General features: G+C 36.0%; 1 protein-coding gene and 1 non-coding gene across 3 annotated transcripts in view; both read left to right on the forward strand.

The window, feature by feature from the left end:
• Positions 1–5,991: 5,991 nt before the first annotated feature.
• Fem1c (fem-1 homolog C) overlaps positions 5,992–21,207 on the forward strand; it is a 28,477-nt gene continuing 13,261 nt past the window's right edge. The window contains exons 1-2 of one of the 2 annotated variants that reach the window (XM_046465838.2): positions 5,992–6,252; positions 7,111–7,837. In XM_046465838.2, coding sequence (XP_046321794.1) covers positions 7,294–7,837 — 544 coding nt within the window. In that variant the 5' untranslated portion in view covers positions 5,992–6,252; positions 7,111–7,293. Of the gene's footprint in view, positions 6,253–6,307; positions 6,444–7,110; positions 7,838–21,207 lie in introns of those variants that run through there. The other variant, XM_046465839.2, reaches the window with a different exon arrangement.
• On the forward strand, positions 14,287–14,354 carry Trnag-ccc (transfer RNA glycine (anticodon CCC)). Its single transcript has one exon. It is a non-coding gene; the product is annotated as a tRNA-Gly (tRNA).

Below are 21,207 nucleotides of genomic sequence, written 5' to 3' on the forward strand. Positions count from 1 at the left end.
CCCATCAGAACTAGTGAATATGAAATTCTTCAGGTTGGTCCTAGGAATGTTCCTTTTAAACAATTTCTTGAGCTCTATGGACCATATTCTAAGAAATAATAATGTAGAGGCACATTCTGCCGCAGCAAGTGGAGATGGATTTTTCATTTTATAAGGACTGGGTAAAATATACCTTGGTTAGGTGCATGCATGGTGGCCTAGATGTGATCATAAGGAATTTGGGAGAGAGGTGGTCATTCAGACTACACAATAATTGATTAAAATGAAATAAGATGGATAAATGTTGCAGGTGAATGATTTCTGAATTCCTAAGGCAACCTGGGAATGAAGCCAAGGAATTACTGGTGAGGTTGGAGTTATTCCTGCTTGACTGGATGGACACTCACTCCGGCATGAGCAGCCAATTGGGGTCAGAGCAGAGGTTAGGGCAGGAGGAAGGACTGAGACTGAAGTTGCAGCCAAGGTCATCAACAACCAGGGATCAATTCCACCTGCTCTTGGTGCACTGAACAGAGCCTGCTGCTGACAGTGGCCTCATATCTGGAGTGACTCTGGCCTCCTTCATATGTCTTTCTCTTAGAATTTCTTAGAACAGATCTTCTGCTCTCATGTTATCAACTACATCCTCATCTTTCCAAGAAACTTGGGTGTCTATAAGAGAAAGCTTAGAAAATCTTTGGGTGGGCTGGGTTGGAATAGGGAGGGGGAAGCTACTAATGGGTAGAAGCCAATTCTTAAGACTCTTTCCATTCTTTTTTATCTATTATTCCTTGAGTCAGGGCCCTGACAACTTCAGGAAATGAGATAACAAGGAAAAGAAACAGACACTTTTACAAATGATACATGATTTCTAGCTTGTGCTGGGTGTGATGGAGAAAGCCTATATTCCCAGCAATTGCCAAGGCTGAGGCAGGAGGATTACAAATTTGAGGCAAATCTCAGCAATTTAGTGAGGCCCTAAACAATTTAATGAGACCTTGTCTCAAAAGATAAAAAGGGCTAGGGATGTGGCTCAGTGATTAAACATCCCTGGGTCCAATCCCCTCTACCAACAAAAAGGAAAAAAAAAAGATTTATAGCTTGTAATGATATGATGAATAAAATAATAGCACCATACCAAAAAGGTAGACTGTGCCGAGAGAAAATAATTAGAATTTGCTAACCAATTTACTGCCTCTTTATCTTATATCATTCAGGGAAGTAGAGACTAGACCAAAATACCCAAGGGGACCCTAGACGTGTCCCTGCTAAACAAACACTGCCCTGAATATTTCTAAATTTTAAGATTCATTTGGGTTCACAAGTTTCCTACTAAAAATGCTTGTACCCCAGAAAACTATTCTGGCTTTATGAAGATAACCTTAATCAGCACTCCTTAAACCTCTGAGAGAGCAGTGGCAATGAGACAATATGAAGGATGCTTATGCTGCAGAGATAAGAAGTGGTGTATTAGGATGCACTTGATGCAGGGAAGTGTACATTCAAAAGGTAGCTTAGGGTACCACTCTGTAACTGACAGAGAAGGAAAAGAATGAAGGGGCCACCCCATGGCTTCTTTCAACACCCTGCTTTCTCAGTAGTGTTTCCTCTTTTTCCTATCGCCTCTTGGCTGGGCTACTCTCACAAATCCTTTAAGATTCATTTTAACCATCACCTCCTTCTCAGACTTAGCCAGAGTTAGCAGCTCTGTACTTTGGGCTCTCACTGTTGTTTAGATACATAGTTTGCTCTATTCTGTTTATAGCTGCAAATCTCCCACAGACTATCAGTTTCTCAAAAGGAGGAAAGTAGTTCATGCTCTTCTAACTTGAACTGTTTTTCAGTTAGTTACTCAAAACTAGAAGTATTTTTTAAAAAATTAATTCTGACTTTTCTTCAAACTAGACCAAGTTAACAAAGTTTACCAAAACCATGCAAACAGACTATTTCACTGACGATTCTGGGTTAAACATAGACTGGCAGGAACTAAACAACTGAAAATTCTCAGAAGGAATAATGTAGATGAAATATTCTACTAATTACAGGAAATTACATTAAAAAAATCAAAGGGTGAACAGGCAAATTTTGGAAACTTTGTCATACCATTTTATACATGTGAAACTAGCCAGAATTTTAAAACACACATTAAATTGGGTAAGGTTTTGGTAAAGCTGACACTCTTTTGTTCGTTATACGCCAGACTGGTCTAACTCTTCAGGAAGCAGTATGAAAAAAAATATATTATACACACACACGTACATACGTACAAATATAGATTTTTATATATATGTAATATATATGTACATTTTGTTCATGATCAAAAAGTACATGTGTAATTCAGTTCTTGGAAACTTATCCCAAGGCTAAGTGTGAGAAGAAGAAAAACACTTAGATACCTGAATATGTTTATTTTAGTAATAAGGTTGTCCACTCTTTGCTGATCCAATTCCTCCTCCCAACTACCTTCTCAGGGATGGGGTAGTGTCTCCTCTGGACTTAGAGTCATGGTATAGGGAAGAATGGATATTTAGAAACCCAGTGAAAGGACTTTCAGAATAAAAGTAAAAGAAAATTTAGTTAAGTTTCTCTGTAAGTAAAAAAAGAAATAAAAGAAATAAAAAAATAAAAAAAAAATGTGAAGAACAAACATTGCCACAATCTTTGGAAAAGGAAACAACTTCCAAAGATGGTTGATAAATAAATCAGAGGTCTTCAAATATTTCTGTCCACACATACAACAGCTACCTTCTTGCATATTCTCTACTGACATCTAAATAAATTTAATTCTAAGTTTAAGTCGTTGCAAATGGTGCTATTTCCCACATATTTTAAAAATTTAAAAGCAAAACAGTTGTACTTATAAATGAGTCTAAATCACAGTAATTATGCTTTTTATCAACCATTTAAAAATATATGAGCAAACTTATAGGATAGTTTACACAATTTATTTTTCTCTTTATGCCCATAATTCTTTTTCATCTCTCCATCCCTCAGGAGTAAATCCTAATTAATGTATCTTTATTTTTAATTTTTTTTATCACTCATAGTATTATATCTCCGCAGTGAAAACACATTTAAAATTTTTGAATTTTCTATGATGTAAGAATATAAGTATTTAAATATTTTCTTCTAGACTGAAGCATCGTTACACTTATTATAATAATCAAGTATCCAGAATAATACAAAATATATTACAAATTTTTATAATTAAAAAAAATTTTTTAGCTGTAGATGGACACAATACTTTTATTTTTATTTTTTTTATTTTTATGTGGTGCCAGGGATCAAACCCAGTGCTTCACACACATGCTAGGCAAGCGCTCTACCACTGAGCCTCTGACCCTGGCCCCATAAATTTTATAATTATTAAATGTGATTTTTTTACAATTAGTGCAGGCATTTATGGTTAAATACTACTTCTTACTAGAATGAAACAGTTCAGCATCAATGCTCTCTTAATTTTTCATGTTTATAAATTCTGAGAAAGTGTTTTCACATTAATAAATAAGTCTAGGACTGGGGTTGTAGCTCAGTGGCTGAGCGCTTGCCTAGCATGTGTGAGGCAATGGGTTCGATCCTCAGCACCACATAAAACTAATAAAATAAAAGTATTTGTTCATCTATAACTTAAAAGAAAAAAAAAGAAAAAAGTCTATAAGGATTTCTGTTTGTATATCAATGTCACTCAATTCTTTGAACTCTTTCACTTTACACTTAGTGATCATTAGGTCATACTCTGTTGAAAGCAGTTATTTGGAAAGCATGTGACTTGCAAGAGAATTTGTAACCCAGCTATTCGAAGTATATAATTTCTCAATACAGCTCAGTATTTTAAATCCATAAAGAACTGGCAAAGATTCCCTGAAGTCTTTACATCACAGAGTGGCGCATCATTTTGAGACTCTCTATGAGTGAAAGCTTTTCTTTTTGTAAATCGAGAAAGACACAGCTGTTGTGAAAGAGTTGGGAAATGAATCAACAAATTACCTTCGCCTTACCAGCAATGGATTTTAGAAAAGAATATTAGGTGTTTAAGTTGGAGATTAGAAAATATGTTCACCTATTCCTTGAAAATCCAATGGAGGATACACACCTCAGTTTGAAGACCAACAATATAAATTTTTACATCATCTTACAGAATTAGATGAAAGAGAGACATCAACTCAGGTTAGGCTTCCATTGGGACACCACACCTGGTAGCTATTGAAAGAAAAGTGAGAAAGCAAGAGATGCACAAGGGAGAAATGAAGGAAGAAGAACAGGCAGAGATCCACAGAAGTTTGTCAAAGCTGACAAATAAAGGCCATCTCTCTATAGAGAGCAGAGAGGGCCCTGAGATATTCAGGTATTCAGCTTTTGCAGGGTAGGGGTTTGCAGTTGTGGTTGTGGTATTATGGGATAGGCTCAGGGGTGCTTGCCTCAGAGCTAGGCAGGTGGGGAATAGCATGGGATTGGCTTAGGTTGATGGCACCATGGGGCTTTTGGAGCAAAAGAGTCCTGTCCTTCCAGGATTGGCTTAAGGTTATGGTACCATGGGGTAGGTCACTAATGGGGATGAGGGGAGTTCAGGAAAGAGGAAGTACAGGAAAGTGAAACTTACCTCATAAGATGGTGATTAACATTTAAGATGGCTGCTCCAATGTTAAATCAATACCCTACAGCTATACCCTAGGAATATAGAACTGTCACCTCTATGATGGGGATAAAACAGCTAGTCCTCTTGGTGGTTTAATTTCATTAGGTGGTTGATCTTATCCTTTATACTATATTCTTTCATGTTTTCTTCTTAGTGGTAGTAACCTCAACTTCAATTTGGACAATTTGATGCTGAGTGTATATATGGCTAATATTTCCTAAGGGAAATATTGTGCTTCACTAAAAACTCACTACTGTGATAAGACCATTAAAACATGAGAAATATCTAGGGTGCCAAGGTTAAAAAGCAAAATACATATCTGTATGAAAATCATGATTCAACTATGTAAAACTACATAAATTCCTAGATAATACTATAATATACAAAAATGGAGTTGTGATTTTTAAAGTAAAATGTGTTTAGTGTTGCATGGCTTCTAACAGAAAGATGATCATATTGATGATGCTGAAGGTCTGTCTACTCTAATATTCTTTTTCCTAGCGGTACTACGGAACGTTGTGAATTTAAATCCCACCAGATAGTGTTCAAGAAATTGAAGGTCCGTTTTCAAAAATGGTTTTCTCATGATACATTGTGGGTTGTTATTCCCCTAACACATTTCAATTCTTCTTCATCCTTGTTTAATACCGTACATTCCAGGTCTTAACGTCACGAATTCCAGTTTATTTCCTGCTGTATTAAGTAGTAATTTCTTTCATCAGTGTACACTTTTTATCTTTCATTTCATAGTTTTATTATTTAGAATTTAAGGACTAGACCTTGTTGAATTTATACTGCTCTTAGGTTTTACGATTCCTTATAGTCTTTATATTTTTCAGAGACCATATTTTTAAAAAAATCAGTCATGTTTGGTAGCTTTCAAAGCTAATCTCATTTTCTGAAATTTGTCTTGAGTGTTTTGACGCGTAATTATGAGCTGGGTTTATTCAGGGACCACCAAAAGAAAGCAGCGAAGAGACTACCCTGAGAGTGTTCAGATGAGTAGGAAAGTATAACTGGATGCTACTTCTCCCAGCGCCCTGAGACCGCGCCCAGCATCCCCAAAGCCAGCGTAGGGAAAAGCAGAGAGGTGGAGTAAGAAGTGGGGAGCACGCGATATTTCCACTGTTTCTCCGTCTACCTCGGGCCGCTGCGGCACGGCCCCGCCCCCTCACGGCGTCCCGCCCCCAGCACGCAGACACGTCCTTCGCAGAGCTCAAGGTCCCTCCCCCTCCCACGGCGCCCCGCCCCAGCCACGGCGCCCCGCCCCGCCCCTAGGCGGTTGCTCGCGGCGGCCGCCGCCCTCCCCCGGCCCAATGGCGCGGCTGCCGCGTCAGTGATGTGAAGCTTTGCTCTGGCTTGTCCGCCCCCGGCCCGCAGCCCATTACACCATCCGCCGCGGCAGCCGCTGCAGCCGCTACAGCCCGAGCAGGCTGGGAGGGCGGGAGGCAGCTCGGCGGGGCGGGGCGAGCAGCGCGGCCGGATTCATTCCTCTGGGGCGCGGGGCATGGAGGAACTGTGCGGCCGCAGGCGGAGCAGGGCGGCCCTGGCGGCGGCGGGGACAACGGTTTCCATTTAAAGGGGGCGGCCCGAGCCCGAGCGGCCAGCGGCAGCTGGAAGGACTAGCCCCCGGGCAGGTAGTGGCTGCGGCGGCCTGCCAGGGCCCGGGCCGCGGCCTGAGCGCCCGCTGGGAGGCCTGGGCGGGAAGGAGGGCGCCCCCGGGAGCGGCAGGCGGGCGGCAGGCTGGAGGCCACGGGGTGGTCAGATCCCGGGAGGGGGTCGTGATCGATCGCGCAGTTTAGGGAAGAGTTCTCGGTGTCTGGAAAAGGTACTGCGCTGGTTATCTAGGGGCGATTGTGGTTTGGGGAACTCGCAGATCCTTGAGGCGGGGGGTTACGCAAAATGAGGCGGGCGAACTTAATGGCTAAAACGCAGCCGGATTTCCTGAGACCGTCGAGTTTTAAAGGAAAGAAAACCTTGGAGTGAGGGCTTTGGTGTTAGCTGCCCAACGACTGGTGTGCCCGACCTTTTTGTTCCTTTTCGAAACCCATCCCAACCACAATGAGGCCTTCCAGCCTGGCGCCCTTGGCCCCCTCTCTGCAGATGCAAGCAAAAGAAACATTTCTGAACCTGTCTGTCTCCTTGTCTCGGTTGTACTTTCCTTGGGTGTGTGCAAAGCAAAACTAGAACAAAGCTTGGCTGGTGAGAACTAGAGACGAAAACCAGTTGCCTGTAGTATTTAAATTTTCCGCACACAGAAGAGAGGGCCTCCCACCAAAACATTTGGGTCTCCTATGAACCCTTTTGTATTTTCCTTTCCCACGTGTGTGTGTATGTGTGTATGGGGGGGGGGGCGGACTAGCCTCTAACGTATGGCTCACACCCCCACCCTCCGTTTCTTCCCACACTAGTTAGAAATTAAGAAAATCTAGTGTTTTTCCCTTTACCTATGGAAAATTCAAAACTGCTACTTTTTTTTTTTTTTCTTTCTCTAGTTTGGTGCTCTGGTTATCAGATGTTGGAAGGCAATAGGACAAAGCATACTCTCCGTGGGTTTATATCCGTTCTGGGGTGCAGTGACTAACATTGAACTTTGGTTCCTGTAACTCTTGCCTGCAAGAGAGCTAAGCCGGAGCTTTGCTTTGAAGGATAAAGCACAGCCTCTCAACTGGACATAAATGGATCTAAAGACAGTGGTGTTTAACGCAGCGCGGGATGGCAAACTCCGGCTTCTCACCAAGTTGTTGGCAAGCAAATCTAAAAAGGAGGTTTCCTCCTTGATCTCTGAAAAAACAAATGGGGCCACGCCACTCTTGATGGCTGCCAGGTATGGGCATCTCGACATGGTGGAATTTCTCCTAGAGCAGTGCAGTGCCTCCATAGAAGTCGGGGGTTCTGTCAACTTTGATGGCGAAACCATTGAGGGGGCTCCCCCTTTATGGGCGGCTTCTGCAGCAGGGCATCTGAAGGTGGTCCAATCTTTGTTAAATCATGGAGCATCTGTCAACAACACGACTCTAACCAATTCAACTCCTCTTCGAGCTGCATGTTTTGATGGCCACTTGGAAATAGTGAAGTACCTTGTAGAACACAAAGCTGATTTGGAAGTGTCAAACCGGCATGGGCATACCTGCTTGATGATTTCATGTTACAAAGGACATAAAGAGATTGCTCAGTATTTACTTGAAAAGGGGGCAGATGTTAATAGAAAAAGTGTTAAAGGTGAGTTTAACTTTATTTTTAATTTTTTAATGTGTCTAACACTTATTTTAAGGAAGTTTGATACATAATTATAAGCATTGGTGTTGAGTTAGCCAATACAGACCTTTTTCGATTAGGTAACTCTTCTAGTATTACCTTGTTTAGTGTTTCTCTAATATTAGATAATATATTGAACAAGTGTGAAAAAAGACCTGTCACTATGTTAAGCAGTATATTCTTTAATTTGGAGTAAATTCCAATTCCAAAGAATTTTTTCCCCACAGTTACAGAGCATGTTAATGGTAATTGATCTAAGCCTTTAGGTCTATAATTTAATCTGTTTGGAACTGTAGTTAAAGGTAATAGCATTTTCTCAAGCTTTTTATTTTTTATTTTTAAGAACAACCTTGGCGTAGAAACTACTATAGTTAGTGAGTCATCATTTTGTTTGTTCTAGGTAGGCATTTCATTTGTTACTCTTGTCAGGGAAGGCTAGGCCAAACTGACCTGAAAGGATTAATATCAGTGGAAAAGGCTAATATCTATTTCCTGATTCCACATTTATTTGTGGTCAATAGGAAATCCTTTTATGTAGAACGTATGTTAAATATAGCAAAAGAAAACAGATTTTTAAAAACTGCTTCAGTACTGAGGGAGCAAAACAAGACTGTTAAATGTGAATTTGTTGACTAGCAACAATGTAAAGACCTTTGTTCAGAGAAGAGCTGAACATTAAACAATTGTGTTTAATTTTCATCTATTTTAATAAGCCACAAGGAGTGATAATTTAGAATTCTTTAAACCCTTAAAAGCAACTATTTTTCTTAGAATAATTTTGATTCTTGAAAACTGTATTTTCCTTAAATAATTCTATTCAACAACAGAGTAATTCACTACCTAATTTTGAAAAGCTCTTAGAATTTAAAAGTAGCATAAATGCATGTTAAATATTTCAAATAATACAAAGTGGATTACAGTGTTTACAGTGAAAAAATAAGTGTTATTACTCCTGATTGCTAGATCTCCAACACATAGGAAACCACTATTTGCTTTGTCCTTCTAGATAGTCTATGCATCTACAAGTATACTGGTCTGTACATCCCTTTCCTCTCTTTTCTACTCACTGTTGATGCATATGATTCTGTCTTTATTTTCTAAAACCACAATTTATCTTGGCTGCTATTCATCTCCAACACACATAGCTACCTTAATCTTCTTTCACAGGTATACAGTATTTAATTGTATGAATGTACATAATTTATCTAGTCTCTATTAATAGACATTTAGGTCATATCCCATACTGTGCTAATATAAACAATGTTGCTGTGAACATTCTTGAACAAAAATGTGTCTTCACACACTTGTGTGAGAATAGCTGTAGTATAAATACCTGTATTTGGAATTGCTGAATCAAAGTGATGTATTTATAATTGTGATAGTGTTGGGTTGCCTTTCAGAGAGGTTAATTTTGGGGCACTACATTAGTAAATAAGCATATTTATTGAAGATAATATGATCTTTTTTTGGTTTGTTTTAAAGGTTAATTGTAAAAATATACAAAATCATAATTTTCAGAAATTCTTTTTCAGATCAAGTGTGAAAATCTGGCAAACTCCCAGCACTCAGTTAATCCAAAGATGTTTTTGAATTTTGTGTACATATATATGTGTGCAGTTTTATATGCTGTTCTATAACCTGTTTTTTAAATGGAGTTTTATGTTGCTTCTGGTTTTTCAGTATGACAAAGTTTCTGTAAACATTCTTTCTTACAAGTGTTTTTATTTTTGATTATCTTTAGAGGTAGGTTGTTGGGTCAAAAGACAATGACTTTTTAAAAACATGTCATCCTTTTAAAGAACATCATGCTGTTTCAGGAACAAAGTATTCTTTAACCATGTTAATATTTGGAATGCTTTGAAATTTGGAGAAGTGAAAGGGTTAAAAGGTATACCTGCTTGTTAGATTTTTTTTTTTTTTCTTTTGGCTATTTTTAAATCAGCTTAATGATGTTCAGATTATTGGTAAACTCATATATTTAAGTCAAATCAAGGGTGTTTTAAACACTTAATGTCATTGGAGAGGTGAGACTGGTATTATTTCCCTCTTTTTCCAAGCTGCTTTATATATTTCTGGAGCCATAATGTATGAGAGAACTAGAATATAAATAACTCATATTTTTGTCAGCATTTCCTTCTAGTAAACTGAACAATATTTTATTACCTCTAAGCTATTTCAGAAGAATGTTCCCTTTATCACCATCCTAATCTTACAGCTTTGTATGTGAGGTTGTGAATGCTCCATTTTTGTTAGTCTGCTAATTCTGTCATTTTTTTCCCCAGAATCAATATCTTAATATGTACTCCTTTAAAAAAAAGTACACATGAGAAGACAATTGCATACCAGAAGTTGTTTCAGATAGCCTTAGTTTTATGTATATATATATTATAGAGATTTTTATCACTTTTGTGAATCACCTTTAACTTTTTTTCATGGTGCCATTTAATTTCAAGAATGATTATTTATGAATATTGGGGGCAGGTTCAAGGAATATGTACCCTCCTTTACTCAGATCCTGAAGCTTTGATTCTTTGATAATTATTCTCTCATTGACTCTTTGGGGTTTTTTGTTTGTTTTAGTTGGTGAATGGTAATCAAAAAAGCAGGACCCACTTGAAACTGAGGCAGGAACACAGGAGAAGGATATGAGATAGCAGCAAAGTAGTTCCACCCAAAAAGTGGAAAATACTGATATAACTTGGGATAAAGTGGGCTCTCTTTTTTGTGGTGTGTGTATGGTACTGTAGATCCAACCTAGGGCCTCCTGCCTGCTAAGCAAAGGTTCTTCCACTGGGCTCCATCCCCAGCCCAATTTCTTAGGACACTTTACATGTCATCCATGGAAATATTCTGAAAAAAGAAAATGCCAATACAAAATGCATGTGACTTCTGCATTCCATTACTTTTTAACAGGTAGTTGACATTTGAATATACTATTTAACCTCTTTCCATTACTTTTTAACAGGCTATTAGCATTTTGAACATGTTCTAACTTAAGGTGGAATTCATTCATTAATTGAGAGCATTTCTTGAGTCCCTCAGTGTGCCAGGTTTTTAAATGTAGGATATACAGAGATGAGTAAGACAAGATGTCCAGTCCTTGATTTTCTGTTCTTGAGGTTTGATTGGACAGACAGGTTCATAACTGCTTATGCTTACTTAAATGACAATATGTTAAGTGTAGTAGTAGTGCTTTCTTTCTTTTTTAAATTTTTTTTTTTTTTTGTAGCTGTAGATGGACAGAATGCCTTTATTTTATTTGTTTATTTTTATGTGGTGCTGAGGATTGAACCCAGTGCCTTGCACATACGAGGCAAGTGCTTTGCCACTGAGCTACAGCCCCAGCCCTCTGTAGTGCTTTTTTTTTTTTTTTTTAGTTGTAGTTGGCAGATCCTGAAGATTTGATTCTTTGAAATTATGTCACTTATTTATTTTTATGTGGTGCTGAGGATTAAACGCAGGGTCTCGCATGTTCAAGGTTGAGGGCTCTACCGCTGAGCCACAACCCCAGCCGGAGTAGTGCTGTCTTCTGTTAGATATTTGGAAATATTTTATCCCTAACAAATTATTACCTAAGGGAATAATGGGTTCCTTTTTCCCCCAAAGCACTATGGGAGAAAATCTTTGAGATATTCAGGAATAACTCTGTAATTTAACACTTATAACAATTGATTTTTTGAGGCAAATCAGAAGTAATTATAAAAGCACTTTTCAGAGCTTTCACAGAGTTTTTTCCAGCACTTCAGGGTTATAGTTGATTTGTTTTCTTTGGTTCTTTCATTGTTTGTTTTGGGTTTTTCTGTTTTTGTTTGGATTCTGTAGGACTTTGCAGATTTGAAGTGAAATTACTTAAAACCCTCCAGTTGAACAGTTGAAAGTGCTAGTAACATCACTGTCTAGGTTGGAATTAGGAGATTAAGCCTAGAAGACACTTTGCTTATTCATGGGTTAATCATATTAGATACTGAAGGTAATTAAGTAAATTGAAAATAAATATGGCAAGGCATTATGTTGAATATTTTGGAGGATGTCCAAAGTATCATAATTGTTAACTGTTAAAGGAATGGTAAAAACAAGCTATGTTGTAGGATTTTGGAGGAAGAGTGTACTGACTGGGAATGCATCGTCAAGGTAGAAAATGAGCCTTAAAAGGATTGTTGGGGTTCAAATCTGCAGAGAGGTTGTGGTACTTTTCTAGGCTTAGGAAATTGGCAAAAGGAAAGGCACATTGAGAAATACACTTGGAGGGACCAGGAATTGGAAAGGTGGCACATTTGGATGAATGAATTCTAGGTAAAGGAGTTAATTTTATTTGTCATGCATGGTAAACCAGCAAGTTTTTCAGCAGAAAAATAACAGATTTAACTGCATTCTACTACACTATAAATCACCTAACTGCAATTCTACTATATTGTAATTTTTTGAGGCCCGAGACCTGGCATTTCTGTCACATGCATTAGGAAGAGTATCTGGTCTATAATGGATATTTGGTAAGTGGGATTGTTGAATGAGTTGGGTTTCATTGAGGAAAGATTGTTAGCTCCTTGATAGCAGTGTATTTTGTGGTCATTTCTGTATATAGATAAATAGAGTTGATGAAGACTTGAAATAACAAAGTAAGGTAGTAATTGTCAAAAATGAGTAGCATGGGCTGAGGTTGTGGCTCAGCCGTAAAGCACTCGCCTAGCACTTGGGAGCCCTGGGTTCAATCCTCAGCACCACATAAAAATAAATAAAATAAAGGTATTGTGTCCAACTACATATTTAAAAAAATGAGTGATATAGGTAGAACTTTGAAGGGATAAGAAAAATCTGTGTAGATATGGGATAGGTGTAGTTAGCATTAAGAAAGATTTGAGAAAGAGCTAATTTGGGCATTTTTTTTCCTTATGGAATTTGATAACATAAATAATTGGAGAGAACCACATGTATAATGTTGAACCATGTTTGTATCTACCACCTTACTTCAACAATTATCTACATCTGCCATATTTTAAAAAAGTGTTTCACTCCTTTTGTTTTCTGAAGTAGTTCAAAGCAAATCTAGAAACATTGTATTACTTCTCTCCCATAGTATAGTCATTTTAGGGTATGGATGCATTTTATTCAAGGAAATATTTTTAAAAATTCTGTTTTTCCCTCACTGTAAATGCAAATAAATTTTAAGGGAATTTCCCCTGTAAGTTAAAAACTGTTGGTATAAAGATATAGACTAAGATAATGATTGTTGTCATGGTATGTAGACTTATTTTAGTGTAGTTTAATACTATCTGAGTGTTGAAAGCTGAGGTTCTCTGTTGAGAACTCGACTTTTGTTTATCTCAGAACACCTTCTTGAGAGGAAAGTAAAAGGGAGTAGGCAGGGATTTAAAATTTCTCTATACTCTGTGACATCTTTGGTTTTATTTTGATTTAATAATGTTTATATAATTTTACAATTGAATTCATTAAAGTTCCATGTTATTTCTTTTCTCTCTTGGATCTCCTGGCACATTTGTCTGTATCCTTCAGGAGACTTAACATCTTAGTTGGGTAGGCTAAATTGAGTTCACTGGGGAAATATTCATGAAACCTCTGTCCACGGAAATTGGATTTTGAACTGTGAATCCTCACAGAATTGAACTGAGGTTGGTGAGAATGAGCAACAATGTTAATTTAAGAAGAGTTTTGCTTATTGAGGTTCAGGTGTATATCGCCCCCTCACTGGGTTCATGTTTATCAGGTTTATGTTGGTTAATTAAATTTGTTTGCTTAAAATAAAATTCAAGGAAGTCTGGTGTTCTAGTGATTTATGATCTTGAGGTAACAGAAATAATATATGTGTTGGAAGATCCATGTGGAAAGGTAGGGAGGGGTCCAGATAAAGAAGTTCACCATGAATGGTAATCTCACCAAAACATTTGTCTTCCTCTCTTTTCCCCCTCCTTTTGGGAAGAATTGTGATTGAATAGACAGTTTGTGAACTACACTGGCTAGGAAAGGGGAAGTCTGAATTGTAATGTTTTCAGTCTTTAGATGAGATTTTTACAGATATTAATTATTGAGCCCTCATCCCTTATCTCTACCTAGCCTTGAAAATTCTACTTTACATCAAGATCTATTTCAAAATGGATGGGCTGTGTTTGACCCTCAACACTGTAAAACTAAAAAATAAAAATAATAAATAGCTTTATTAAGGTATAGTCCTCATGCCATTTACCCATTTAAACAATTCAGTGGCTTTTTAGTTTGTTGAAAGAATTGTAACTCCATCACCTTAAATCAACTTTTCATCCTCATCCTGCATCTTACCTTTGTGGATGCAAATATTTTTTAGCATTTAACTTTGCTGTGAGTTCAAGAACATGTGTTATAAAATTTATGTACATTTCTAGTTTAGTGCGTTATACAAAGAACTAATGAAGGGCTGGAGATATAGCTCAGTTGGTAGAGTGCTTGCCTCCCATGCACAAGGCCCTGGGTTCAATCCCCAGCATCAAAAAAACAAAACAAAAAAAGAATTAATGAAGAGAGCTCATAGGACTCTTGGCAGTTTGTTTTTCTTTTTGTTGTACTGGGGATTGAACCCAGGGTTACTCTAGCACTGAGCTACATCCCCATCCCTTAAAAAAAAAATATTTTTTAAAAAATTGTGAGACAGGGTCAGGGTCTCCCTAAATTGCTGAACCTGACTCGCTCTCTCTCTCTCTTTTTTTTTTCCTTCTTTTTTATACACTTTGTCCTTGAGTATCTCCCATGATAGAATATAGATGTGAAAGGGAAACAGTAGAGAAACGTTCTAGTACTGCTTTGATATCCTAAATTGTTTGTTTCTTTATATTCTTCTCACTTCTCTCAGTGCACACAAATTATAGTTATGCAGGTATGTAATACTTGGATCAGTATTATCCTGTATTTTGAACTGTATCCCAACTTCCATCTTGATTAGTGGGTCTCTTTTAGACCCAGCTCAGCCCAGTCTAGCTTCAAAGATGAGGAAAAGTGGGTTGGTGTGAAGCAGGTTGAAGAGGAGAGATAATAATGTTTCCAAACAAATCTGTTGCACTATAAATTCCTTCAATTGCTGTTTGTTAATTAAAAGTGCAAGTATTTTTAATTTTAATTGAATTTTTAAAAAGCTTCACTGAATGTGCTGGAGATGTACCTCAGTGGTAGAGTGCTTGCCTAGCATGTGCCGGGCTGTGTTTGATCCTCAACACTGTAAAACTAAAAACTAAAAATAATAAATAGCTTTATTAAGGTATAATTTACATGCCATTCACCCATTTAAACAATTCAGTGGCTTTTTAGTATATTGAAAGAGTTGTGCCTCCATCACCTTAAATTAACTTTCATCTTCCCTAAAATATCATGTTCATTAACCACTCACAACCTGCCCCCCATCCCTGAACCGTACTAGTCTTAAGTGACCAGTAATCTTTCTGTGTAATTTTGCCTATATTGTATATGTGGATTCAAAATATGTAGTCTTTTGTGATTTTTTTTTTTTAATACCAGGGATTGAACCCAAGGGCACTTATCCATTGAGCCACATCCTCTTAGCCCTAATATATATATATATATTTTAGAGTTAGAGACAGGGTCTCACTGAGTTGCTTAGAACTTCACTAAGTTACAGAGGCTGGCTTTGAACTTGTGATCCTACTACCTCAGCCTCCTGGAACCCCTGGGGTTACTGGCATGAGCCATTGTGCCCAGTTTAAATCATTTTTATCCATTCAGCAGTTGAAGGACATTTGATTGTTTGTACTTTTTAGCTTTTATGAGTAATGCTGTTATGGACATTTATGAATAAATTCTATAGATGGATATTTTCATTTCTTTTGGGCACATATATAGGAGTTGGAATGTTGTGTCATGTGGTAACCCTAACCTGTTGAGGAACTGAACTCCAAACCATTTTCTTTCTTTCTTTTTTTTTTTTTTTTGTTCAAAAGTTGCATTTTATTATATGCCAAAGATAATTTAAATGAGTTATTATGGTATTGTTGAGAGTGACTCCACAATTAAGATTCTGGTGAAAACAAAATTAGGATACAAAATATAACACATTAATAATGCTATAAGAATATCCAACAAAGTATAAACCTAATTACAAAAAGATATTTTTTTTATTAGTTACACATGACAGTAAAATGATCTTGACAATTCATACATTTGAATAAATGGGGTATAATTTCTCATTTTTCTGATTGTACAGGTTGCAGAATCACATTGGTCATACAGTCACCTATATACATACAACAATAATAATGTCTACTGATTCCTTGGAAAGCTGGGAATGGAACCACCATTTGACTCAGCTATTCCCCTTCTCGGACTATACCCAAAAGACCTAAAAAGAGCATACTACAGAGACACAGCCACATCAATGTTTATAGTAGCACAATTCACAATAGCTAGACTGTGGAACCAACCTAGATGCCCCTTCAATAGATGAATGGATAAAAAAAACGTGGCATTTATACACAATGGAATATTACTCAGCACTAAAAAATAAGATCATGGCATTTGCAGGGAAATGGATGGCATTAGAGCAGATTATGCTAAGTGAAGTTAGCCAATCCCTAAAAAACAAATGCCGAATGTCTTCTCTGATATAAGGGGTGTGACTCAAAATGGGATAGGGAGGAAGAGCATGAGAAGAAGATTACCACTAAATAGGGAAGAGAGGTGCGAGGGAAAAGGAGGGAGAAGGGGATTTGCACGGAAGATGGAAGGAGACCCTCATCATTATACAGAATACATGTATGATGTTGTGAGGAAAAAAAAAAAAAAAAAGAGAGAGAAGTGTGTCCAAACCATTTTCAAAGCAGCTTGTTGAATGAATGAATTGGATTCCTGTAGGCAATGTAGGAGGGTTTCAAGTTTCCTATACCTTCTCCAGCACTTGTTATTATAGCCATCCTAGGAAATAAAAAGTGGTATTTCACTGTGATTTTGGTTCCTATTTTTCCCATGGATAATGATGTTTAGCATCTTTTCATGTACTTAATTCATATGCATATTTGGCATTTGTGTATCTTCTTTAGAGAAGTATCTTTGTATTTTTTGTATGCTTTAAAAATTTTTATTATCTAGTTTCAAGAGTTGTTTGTATATTTGGAATACGAATTCTTTATCAGATATATGATTTGCAAATATTTTTTTCCAATTCTGTGGATTGTTTTTTCACGTTTGATGGTATTTCTTATAGCAATTTGGATTTTTATTTTACAGACTGATTTTTAAAAAAATTTCACTGTGGGCCACTTATTTAACTTAAACAAGAAAATTGTTAAAAATGGACTGTAGAGTTTACCCGTACCATTTACTACATATGAACTTTCCATGAATGAAACTGTGTAAGTTAGTTGTAAAATACATTCTGTTCTTGCTTTGGCATCTATTTAAATTTCGAGTAAGCAGAATAATGGGATTTCATTTCTGTATGGTATAAAACAGGGCTGCAACCTAGCCTTCCATTTAAACTTATATACTTAATGTAGCTTTTGGATATGTTAGCCATATGACAAATATATCTGTAGCAAACAAGAAAATAAGATTCTTTCTCTAATTCTTTGCTTCTCAAGGATGAGCACCATAGATATCACTTGGAACCACTCCATATCAACTAGTTACAATCTACATTTTACTATGAGTTTCTGGTGATTTTGTATGTTCAAGTTTGAAAAGTACAGCTTTAAGCTTGACTTGTACTAAAAACAACACACATACATAAAATTGTTAACTTTTAAGGATTCTTCTACAAAGAGCAAAATTTGTTGGATTGTTATTGATAGAAAAGCAATTCAAATTATAATAGGCATTTTGCATTCATTAAATATTTTGCAGTTCTTATGAGAACATTTCTGTTTTATTGAAAAACTGCTTAATTCTGTCTATTAATTTGGGAGGTAACTTAGAAACTTGATCCTGGTGAGTTGTAGTAATTTTACTCAAATCGAGATATTTATATATGCTAAATTGAAGTTCTTGTACAATTTAGGTGGTATAACAATTGTGTGCCTTTATCGTTAAGTCAAACCAAAACATCTAATGATGACTAATGAGACTCTTAAAATGAGACTCTTAAACTTCATTCTGTTTCTTATCCAAACTACTGGTTCGTTTTTGGCTTATCTACTTTGAGAAAAACATTGACCCCATTTTAGGAAACTTCTCACAGTTAAGCATGAATTCTTTCTTACGTGCCTGCTATCATGACAGGTGTCTTTAAAATTAACATCTCTGAAGATTCATATTTCAGATACTTTTTGAGTAATATTACAATGCTTTCATGTATGAGCATTTCTGATAGTTTTCTGTGCTTGATATCCACCCCCAAACATTCCAACAAATGTGGCTATTTTTCATTTTTCCAGATTTTATTAGTACTGTTTCTATGTTCTTTTGTAGTTGAAAATTAATGTATTTACATTATATTATTTTAGCTTTCCACAGAAATGCTTTAATTGAATTGATACTTCCTGTTGTGACATTAGCTTGATTTTAAAGGAATGCCCATTTAACAAACATGTCCTTTGAGAAATCATTAAAACTTCCACTATAAAATCAGTGCCTTAATTTTTTTTTCCCCTCAAATGAACCTTTTCTTGAACAGGTGTTGAGAATAGTATAATATTGTGTTTTTCTTTTTCACTCTCTTTTTTGCCTTAGTTGAAGGTAAATTTATTAAATACTAATATCCTTGATTTCTTCTGGGATGCCTAGTAATTTTGTATTTGAACTCTATTCAATTATTTATTGCCTTTGAGAACACAAAAGGAAAACATAATAAGGTACTAATGCAACTCTTTTGGAAGAACAGTCATCGTATAATGTGAATATTTTTAAAGGGGCTTGAAAACTTGGGAAATGTCCAAGTTGAATCTCTAGTAATTGGCATATGTTGCTATGAACCTAAAGTTCAAGTCAGTGATGTTACCTAGCAAAAATTAAACATGACTTCAACAATCTTTGATGTGTAACAACTCAAATCAGTCATAAGAACATAGTAACTCGATTTTTAAATTTGTATGTTACCACAATAATTTTTCACAAGAAATTGTAATCAGTACTTAGAGTATAATATTCTTGAGTGAAACAACTGATAGAGCAAAACAGACAACTGGCTATCATAAAGTATTAACACATAGACTAATTCCAGAAACTGAAACATGTCATTAAAGAAAATTTGTTAATAGACATGAGACATTTTCTTTACCTAGCAGTAGAAGTAATATAAATTTAAATATTAATTTCAGTGCTAGAATGAATGCTATAAAAATGGTACTTTAAAAAAGCTTATTCCCAAATCTTGGGGTATAACTTGGTAGCAGAACATTTAAAGTGCAAGACCTTAGGTTCAATCCCCAACCCCACAAAATAAATATATAAATAAAGTTTAATCCTTTGACAGTGAATTGAAGATGTATATTTATCCATTACATATTTGAGTTCCTACTTTAAACTAGGCATTTATTTATTTATTTATTTGATTGATTGATTAATTTTTGTATTGTGATCTTACTGTGTTGCTGAAGCTGGTCTCAAACTTGACATCTCAAGTGATCTTCCTGCCTCAGCCTCCTAAGTAGCTTGTACTTCAGCATATGTTGTTTGGCATTTGTTTATTGAAGTATTACATACAGTAAAATTCACCCTTTTTAGTATATTGTTCTGTAAGTTTTAGCAAACATACCACTGCTACAATAAAGATAACAAAAAATTTTATTCTCACCCCTTTTGAGTTTAACCCCTTCACTAGTCTCTGGCCATCATTGGCCTGTTATCTGTCCTTATTTTTTTTAGGCACTAATTTTTTTTAGCTGTTGAATGAACATTTATTTTATTCATTTATTTATATGTTGTGCTGAGAATTGAACCCATTGCCTCACACATGCTAGGCAAGTGCTCTGGTACTAAGCCACAACCCAGCCCCCTAGGCACTAATTTTTTCTTTTTTATAGTAGGCTTTCTGCTATCAAATTCTATTTTTTTTAATATTGATTTTTTAGTTTTAGGTTGACACAATATCTTTATATTTATGTGGTGCTGAGGATCGAACCCAGTGCCTCACACAAGGCGCGTACTCTACCACTGAGCCACAACCCCAATCCCTAGGCACTAATTTTATTTTTTATTATTTTTTTTGCAAGCTGTTAACTATTTTATTTAATGTAACTGATAAAGTTAATAGACAAATATATCTTAAGGTAACAAAATGTTATAACTGATGTTTACCATCTACATTTTAAAGGATATTTTAGTATAGCCAAAGACTTTACAAGTGGATTTTACCTATTTTTGAAATGTAAAATGCACAATTATAATATTCATACTACATATTTTACAATTTTAAAGTTTTAGCGAAAACATTTGAGTCTCTGCAAGTAAAAGCAAGAGTTCTTCTATACCTGAAACAAATAAAATGTATTACTAAGAAAGTGCCAACAGATTAGATAATGCAGTTTCAACTATTTCGTTTAGGGGTAGGAGGACAAAAGTACGTAAATTGATTACAGAACTAGTCATTTTCATTCTATTAGTATAGAACTAGCAATTTTCATTATGATTCATAATAAGCAAAAGAGTGCTTATAGTAGATATTAACCACAATAAAGAATTTTTCTCAAGAAAGATCACAACTAACTTGACAAGCTACTCAGATATTAATAGAGTTTAGTGTCCAGGGTTTTTAAAAAGTGCATTCTTAAACTAAGATAAAACTAATTCTACCAATAGCAGGAAATAGTTTTAGGGACTTCAAATAAATCAGATAATCTCTCTCTCTTTTTTTTTTTAATTGGTAAAATAGGTTTCCATCTGTTGAAAATAGAAGGATCTAGTGTTGAATGACAAGGTTTGGCAAAAGTATTTTCTCGCAGGTGAAAGCTTGGTATGCATTGCTTTAAGATGCATCTTTCCCATAAAGAAAAAATGTTTATTAGATGAATACAGCACTTTTCAGGCACTTGATCTCACTTGGTGTTCAGATGTTTATTTAATGGAAAAAGATTAAATTTTAAAGTGACTTTAAGCCATGTTCCCACAGAACATCTGTGTTCTGTAATCTAAATTCAAATGTTCCCTGCTAAAATCAAATAACGATTAGGTACTAATTTTAATAGTGAAAATTCTAAGCAATGCAAGTGTCCATCGACAAGGAACTATTTATATAAGTTTGGCACATTCCCTTAGTTTTTCACTATTAACCTTTAAGAAAAATTATGTAGTATCTTTGTAGTTTATAGAACCTATCCAGACCGTGTAGTAACATTAACATAACAAAATGCCCAAGATGTTGGTGAGAAGCAGGAAGCAATTTTGTATGTACTGATTATAACTTTGTC

Source organism: Marmota monax, unplaced genomic scaffold (assembly GCF_021218885.2).
Source record: "Marmota monax isolate L192 unplaced genomic scaffold, Marmota_monax_Labrador192_F-V1.1 WCK01_AAM20220418_F8-fsc00097, whole genome shotgun sequence".
NCBI lineage: Eukaryota > Metazoa > Chordata > Mammalia > Rodentia > Sciuridae > Marmota > Marmota monax.